The sequence below is a fragment of the Primulina eburnea genome, unplaced genomic scaffold, assembly GCF_022965805.1.
Source record: "Primulina eburnea isolate SZY01 unplaced genomic scaffold, ASM2296580v1 ctg368_ERROPOS200000, whole genome shotgun sequence".
NCBI classification, from domain to species: domain Eukaryota; kingdom Viridiplantae; phylum Streptophyta; class Magnoliopsida; order Lamiales; family Gesneriaceae; genus Primulina; species Primulina eburnea.
Window position 1 is genome coordinate 191,920 of NW_027331185.1, and position 8,081 is coordinate 200,000.

Here is an 8,081-nt window from a genome sequence, read left to right on the forward strand (position 1 = left end):
GGGTTGAGAATTTTCCAACCCAAGCAATACGTTAAAGTTTGTTGGCGAGTTGAGACCAAAACTCTATTTCTAAAGAACCCAAAACTCTTAATTTGGTTCGGGCCCTTAAAAATAAAAATCGACGCCCAAAATCAAAAATTAACTAACTGTCAATTTAACATGTAATTTAATTTGTTTATCGGAAAACTCATAAAATATATACCATCGGATCGTGAGTAGTAATATACGTAAAATGTATTGAACTCAGGGCCGATCCTAACAATATTTGGGCCTGAGTCTAACTTTTAAAAAGAGGCATCTGAATCCTAACAATGTTTTTACACATATATCCACCACAATCACCTACAAACTAGATTAGCAAAGTTCTTTGGTGATTGGCCTGCAGGTTAGCATCGTCCAAACAAAATATGATGTTTCAATCTGAAGAGTTGAAAATGTAACAGTTTATAAGATATTAAATTTCTTCCATAAAAATAGTAAAAAGTGTTATCATAAAGTAAAGAGGGTATTTATGAAGTATAACTAATTATTAGAGAGATTTCAAGTGAAAGGGCATTTCTAAAATTTGATTTGTTATGATTTATAAAAGTCTAAGTTCACGTAGAAAAGTTAAAAAAAGCTTTCCAAATCACTCTACTCTATGAGACATTATATATAAAAAAAATTGTTATATGCCAAATTTCCCAACTTTTGAAGGGGGAAACCATTAAAACTCCCACAACACCACAATAAATTCTTTCAAGTCAAGAATGCAGTAAATACTTATTTATTGAAATTTAGAGTGCACGATATTCTCGTTATTTTAGTCAGAGAACTTGTGTAGTTTTCTACATTTCTGAATTTCTTCGCTCCCATTCTCGCCCCTCCTTTAAGACACAAATTAAGATTGGCTTTTTACCTCAAGAAATCATGGTAAATTTTGTATGCAAGGCTATCGTCTACACACGTCAAACAAAACCCAAAAATCATTCGAAAGAAAACTCAACTTGTAAAGAAATTTGATTTACATCATAAAACAACAAAACTAAATCAAATATATCAATAGAAATCAAATTATTCAAGTAGCAAGATTAGGGGAAAAAGCATTATAATACAAATTATTATTGTACATAACATTAATACACTTACAAGGGTGAGCAACTGATGCTGGAGTCGAAGATGGAGAAGACGAAGGATAGATATCACTTTGGCCGTTGTTTCTTGTCTTTCTCGCCGAGTTTGGGGATAAGCAATTTTACAATATTTTATTTGATATTTTATTATTCTTTATATTTTAATATTTATAAATTAAAAAAAAAGACAGTATATATAATAATTTTTTTTAAAATTTTTGGTCCCCAAAACAAATTGGGCCTGAGTCATAAGCACGGCCCTGATTGAACTCGATCAAATTTTACTAAGAATCAAAGATCGACAAGTACAACGAAAGTAACAAAAACTAACGTAAATAAACAAGCAAACCTTGACTAGAATTTGGTGTCGGCTTAATCGATTTCCTAAAAATTAGATTAACGAAGAAACAAGCAAAAAAAAAAAAAAAAACATGGAAAGAGTAAGAATCTCGAGTTGAATTTGTCTCCCAAAACTTAAAAATAAAGTATATGAACTATAGTTATAGAAAAAAACATATATCCAATTTATTTGAGTTTTGAATCTCATCAAAACTTTTCTTCGATCTCACAAAAAAAAATTGAATAGATTGATCATATTATAAGTTATAAATTGAGAAAGAAATTACTGAATAATTTGATTAGTACTTTTAGATAAAATACTGTAACAAATTGTTTTTTAATGATCATTTTGTACATGTTTATCTTATCACTCAATTATAATAAAAATATTTTGACTATTGCACATCATTTTGAGCCCAAAATATATCTCTTTCTTTTTTTAACTCTCTATTTTTTCTTTTCTTTTTCACGAAAAAACAATTTATGTAAAAAAAATCTTAAAATGGATTTATCATTTTTCAAAATTTGTTTTATCAAGAATAGTTATGTTTAGTTAAAGTAAAAATTTGTGTGAGACAGTCTTACGAGTCGTATTTTTTGAGACGGATATATTATTTGGATCATTTATGAAAAATATTACTTTTTATGTTATTTTTATTTTTTATTGTGAACAGATAAAAATTCGCGAGAGCGTCTCAAAAAATCAATTCTTCAATTAAATGTCACGTGTAAGTATTAAAAAATCATTGGAGTACCTGGTAATGAAAGAAAAGTAAACGGGTGAAGTGAAATCGAATATATTAAAATCAGTCCCACCAATCAATTCGCTGTCTGGGTGAGCATGAGTTCGTGTGCCCACTGGTCTTCACCTAACGTGGAAACGTTTTTGCGCGAAAGTTCTTTGATCTTGCCCAAATCCAGATACATAGTGTTGGAGAAGGGGGGAGGAAATCGAAGAAAAGTGGTGAAGAGATTTTGGGCCTACGGAAAAGTTTTCCACCATTGAAGAGGGATGAAGAATGAGGAAAGAAAGAAAATGAACAAAGGGGCATTAGCACCTAAGCTGAAGCTCTCTCTCCCACCTCCAGATGAAGATTCTCTCTCCAAATTTCTGTACGTATGTTTATTCAAGAAAATTTTTGGGTTTATGGTTTTGCTGAACTGGGTCGGGACTTCTTTAGTTTCCTTTACTGATGATGATCTGTTGCTTTTTTGTACGCAGAAGCGAATCGGGGACGTTTAAGGATGGTGATCTGTTGGTGAACAGAGATGGCGTTCGTGTTGTCTCTCAAAGCGAAGTTGATGCTGTATGTCTCTGCCGTTCATAAGTTCATTGCTTCTCCGTTTCGGTTCTTGGAGAGATTTTTATCATTTTTCCCTTAAAAATAACTTTTTTGGCTCCATTGTTTAGTGTCTTGGGAAGCTCATAGGGGTTTTGAAGTAATGAAAATTAGAGAACTATCGCATTGTTTCTGCGTTAGGTCATTTCAGTTCGTTTTGATTTGTCCAAATGCATGTTGATTTTGTTTGTACTTTTGATCAGAGTCTGCTAATCGTTTGCTTTTGATTTGACGAGTTAATAAAATACTTGTGTGATCGGTTAATATGACAAGATCTCCTTTGTGCTGTTTTAACTTAATTTATGATTTCTAAGTGCACACAACTTTGAAGAATTTAAGTTCTTTCATGTTATGTATTTCGATGAATGTGTGTGTGGTGAAATGCTTAGCGACAAATAAGTGATTTCATAATTTTGCATTACATTATATTGCCATTGAATGTTGATATACTGAATCATCGGGCATATTTCGTGCTTTTGACTCTTTTGTTTTGCTGTCAAGTAGTTTCCAACAGGTAGCTGAAAGTATAAAGAAGATAATGTAAATGCATTTATTTCCGTGTACTTGTTATCTTTTTCAGCCAACCTTAATACAACCATCAGATAACCAGTTGAGCTTAGGTGACTTTGACGCTGTTCGAGTTATTGGTAAAGGAAATGGAGGTATCGTACGCTTGGTGCAACACAAATGGACTGGGCAATTTTTTGCTCTCAAGGTATTTGTATTTAAACTGTAAACTGCAACACATGATACTACCTGCTACTTTGTTTTCTGTATTTAAAGAACTGGACTCCCATGTCCAGAGTCGTCTTTTACTTTTTCTGTATATACTTTTAGAGTAATTTGTGAAGACATGGCATGGTAAAGTTATAAGGAAAATAGTAAAACTCTAGCAGTGTCAATGTTATAATCAGAAAATTTGATCCCCTTTTGTCAAATTTCTATTTATTTGGGAAGTCAACAATGCACAAGTTATTGATATGTTTAACAGAATCTTGGATAAAAAGTGATGTCCAAGGGGGTTTGCTGTCAACGGGGTTTGAAACCTGGTCTCCACCCCTATGGGGAGAGGCTCATGCCACTGGAACCACAAGGGTGGTGTCATTGTGTGGCTTTTCTGCCTACACTTACAATAGGCTTCAAAATTGATTATGATCTGTTAGATCTCCATGAACTTTCTTAAATGAACTTATTTGCAGTAGGTACCGTCACATTGCGAAATTAGACCACTGATGTTGTTCCTTTTGATAACATCACTTAAAATTCAGGTTATTCAAATGAATATTGAAGAATCCGCTCGCAAACATATCGCACAAGAACTGAAAATCAATCAGTCATCTCAATGTCCCTATGTTGTAGTTTGTTATCAGTCTTTTTATGATAATGGTGCAATCTCTATAATTCTGGAGTATATGGATGGGGGATCTCTTGCAGACTTTCTGACCAAGGTTAACAAAATTCCAGAACCGTATCTTGCTGCAATTTGTAAACAGGTGATACATGCATTTTGATTTTCAATCCTCTGTTGTGAAATCAACTCGAGTACTAACTAGATCCTGTCACTGCAATATAGGTACTCAAAGGCTTGTGGTATCTTCATCATGAAAAACATATCATTCACCGGGACATGAAACCTTCAAATTTATTAGTAAACCACAGAGGTGAAGTCAAGATCACTGATTTCGGTGTCAGTGCAATACTGGCTAGCACGTCTGGTCTGGCAAATACCTTCGTTGGCACTTACAACTACATGTCTGTGAGTAATATCCTCCTCATCCAAGACTATATTTAGTGATGTAGTTTTGTCGGGTGATTATCTTTTATATTCTTGCTGTATAATTACATCTCTCATTCTGCGATTGAAGTTATCTAAGCTATTTTACCCTGATGTTTTTGTGCATTACAATCTTCGTGTTCTAACGCTTAATATATACATTTGTTCTTGTTATTAGCCTGAGAGAATCCTTGGAGGCAGGTATGGTTACAGTAGTGACATCTGGAGCCTTGGTTTGGTTCTGCTTGAGTGTGCAACAGGAAGTTTCCCATACTCACCACCACAGCCCCCTGGGTGGACCAACGTCTATGAGTTGATGGAAACCATTGTTGATCAACCAGAACCACGCGCATCTTCTGATCTGTTCTCTCCAGAGTTTTGTTCTTTTATTTCTGCTTGGTAAATATCTTACTTAATATATGTTCCAATAATCGCGTTTTTCCATAATGCATAGTGAATCCCTTTTATCTCAAATCTGTTTTCTCTTCTCAATTTTGCTATGACTAAATGATGTTTAAAACCCTTAAATACTTATTTGATACTGAAGTACCATTTAAAACTTATGTTTTAGAGGTGCTTTTATAATATCTTGTCTTGGGAATCATTAACGAGCGTCTAAATTCAGTTTACTCAAAAGGAAACTCTGTGCAGCAGCATTGCGACCTCTGCTGGGACTGCGTCTAAATTCCTCTTGTTTACAATATAATTAGATGTAATTTTGTACTTGTTCAATATTAAGATATCATTTGTCAAACTCTTGAAAACCTGTTGTTTTACTAATTCTATTGTTTCTCTGTGGACCCATGTTTATTGGATTTATCTTCTGGTATCTCAGTGTGCAAAAAGATCCTAAAAATAGACTGTCAGCAAACGAGCTCATGGTACTTTACACTTTTTAAATTTTAATCATAATTATACAAAGATTTTTGGGTCCCCTGTTGATTCGAATGTATTGTAAAAAATCCAGGCTCACCCTTTCATCTCTAAGTTTGATGATCTTGATGTGGATCTTGCGGTGTACTTCACCAGTGCAGGACCTTCACTTACCACACTCTAAACAAGGTGCGTACGTGGTCTTATTTTGAGTAACTTTCTAACCAGTTTTTGCTGCAAACTGGTGTTTAAAAAGGGGGTTACGGTTGATTCTTGAACAATTCTTTATAGCATGTCTAATGGATTGATCATCACATTCTTAAGGTTCTGTTCTGGAATCTAGATAGGATGTGAAAATGGATTAGCCTTTTCCTTACGCAATCTTGGTACCTCATCCTCTTCTCTTCTTGGCTTCATATCGGCTGCAACATAATCAGCTGCGTAGAAACATAGACTGATAGTCCATTTTCTGATGAAAACTATGAGATGTAGAACACATAAAAGCTGAAGCCAATTAGGTGCAGTTCTGATATATTTGATCCATGCTTGGTTTTATTTGATTAATATGGTGGCAACATGCCTTAATGTAGTTTATCTGGTACATTTCTTTCTTCATCATTTAATTTTTGGCTTCACCTCTTTGTGTCTAGATGTTTATAAATTTTTTTTAATTAATTGTATTATGCCTTGAAATTGGTTTGATCATTTTTACCAACACCGTTGATTTATGGAAGCCGGAAAATTTCGCATAGAATAGAATCCCATATTATGAATTGATATGCTAAGTAGTTATCTGCAGTTTTTACTCGCACCATATATTTCTGTGCAAGTTTTAAATTCTCTTTGTCGTTGCGTATGCTGTGGATCAAAATTAATTTCATTGCATATAATGATTGATCTAATATAGTTTCTTATCCATCCAGAAAAAAATTGAAAGAAAATCAAAAGTTCGTGATTTGGGTGAAATGCACATTTATAAAGGTTTTGCAAGTGAATAAATAGTGATACACCTTGTGTAACCATGCTTGCTTAAATTCACTTTAAAAAATTTAATTGGAAAAGAAAGAGATGGAGGGATTAAGAACTAAAGATATAACATGTTTCTTAGGTGTTTAGTGGATATTCTTTCCTCCCCATTTCTACCAACAAAACGAGGCCAAACCACATCACATTTTTCGTCCGCGACCAACAACCACATCACATTGTCCATTCTCAGCCAACCTTTATCTGGGGATGAGATGCTACCCTAAGGTAGTACACTAATCATGTATCTGAGGGTTCATATTTCAACATGAGTGATATTAATGTTGATATTGTAGATATAGCAAATATGGGTCATTCGATTTATGATCAATGCAGTATCCTTTTGGTAGATTGAACTCACTTTTTTTTATCAATTATCTTCCTAAACCTGGTGTTCAAATTTTTGGGTGAGACAGACATGTATAATATTTTGATGAATTGACTCTTGATGAGAAACTGAAATTCAAGAAAATGAGCCAAGAGAATGGCCTTTCCCATTTTAGAAATTATGAAGTGCATGTCACGCCCCGAGCCCGCGCAAGCGCGATTGCACAATGGGCTCTTATAACAACAATTATGTGACTGTCTTCTCTTTGCGAAAAATGGTTAACTCAAGTCCATTGTAAGCCATTATAAACTCTTTTCAAATTCATTTTCTAACCCACATAGGACATGGAGTACTACAATATACACATTTACGATGTTGCCTTTTTTTATCAACATAGATTTGTGTTAGAGATGAGAGGATGGCAAGACAGTGAATTGAGTAAGAATGGGTTTGGTGCCATAAATTTCACAGGAATGGTAGTTGATATTTTGTGAATTTTGGTTTAAATGCGATATTGGTGTTGTGATAGATGACACTGGAAATTTTTTTATGTTAGGCAATAAGATTGTGCTTGTTAATGTATTGGGTGATCAGTTAATCAAGTTTGACTTTTGAGGTTAATACATGTTAAAACTGATGAAAGTATCGTTAACATATCTCACGTCGGATATCATTGTTTCTGAATTTGTTCGCTTCGTGCCATGTGATCATACAATTTTCTTTCAATCTGCAGATGTAAATGGAAATTTTCAGCTGCAACTCTTGCTGCATAAGTCGATACATCAGTTTTCGTTGCTTTCGAAAGACGAGCGAGCGTTTTAATGCCAATGGCTCGGAAGTCTTCAGTTGTGTACCATTAGTCCCCAGAATTATGGCTCAAATTGAACGAACTGCATTTGTGATATAGAATTTAGGACTTCATTTGTGATTTCAGAATATTTATTATGGGTTTGAGTTGAATTGCTTGCTGATCTTGCCTACTTGTCCCAGAGATGGTTGAATTATTTCAAATATATTTGTTTAATTTTTAGGACAAACTTTTCGAACCAACCTCGATAAAAAGTAAGTCTCATGTGAGACCGTCTCACGGATACTAATATGTGAGACGGGTCAATCCTACTCATATTCACAATAAAAAGTAATACTCTTAGCATAAAAAATTATATTTTTTCATAGATAACTCAAATAAGATATTCGTCTCATAAATTCGACCCGTGAGATCGTCTCACACAAGTTTTTGTCCTCGATAAATAGACACTATTTCTCATTTTCCTTCTTTGCCTGTAGGATCA

The 8,081-nt window shown here is 34.0% G+C and overlaps 1 protein-coding gene across 2 annotated transcripts; it reads left to right on the forward strand.

Moving 5' to 3' along the window:
* The first annotated feature begins 2,267 nt into the window (after nt 1–2,267).
* Nucleotides 2,268–7,762, forward strand: LOC140820999 (mitogen-activated protein kinase kinase SIPKK-like). 2 transcript variants are annotated; one of them, XM_073181385.1, is made up of 9 exons: nt 2,268–2,564; nt 2,674–2,758; nt 3,372–3,506; nt 4,060–4,284; nt 4,365–4,547; nt 4,744–4,964; nt 5,401–5,446; nt 5,533–5,650; nt 7,523–7,762. In XM_073181385.1, the coding sequence occupies exons 1-8, from the start codon at nt 2,464–2,466 to the stop codon at nt 5,620–5,622; spliced, it is 1,086 nt and encodes a 361-aa protein (XP_073037486.1). In that variant the 5' UTR covers nt 2,268–2,463; the 3' UTR covers nt 5,623–5,650; nt 7,523–7,762. The 2 variants fall into 2 exon arrangements, with proteins under 2 accessions (XP_073037486.1, XP_073037487.1); XM_073181386.1 differs by having other exon boundaries at nt 5,533–5,627.
* The last annotated feature ends 319 nt before the right edge of the window (nt 7,763–8,081 follow it).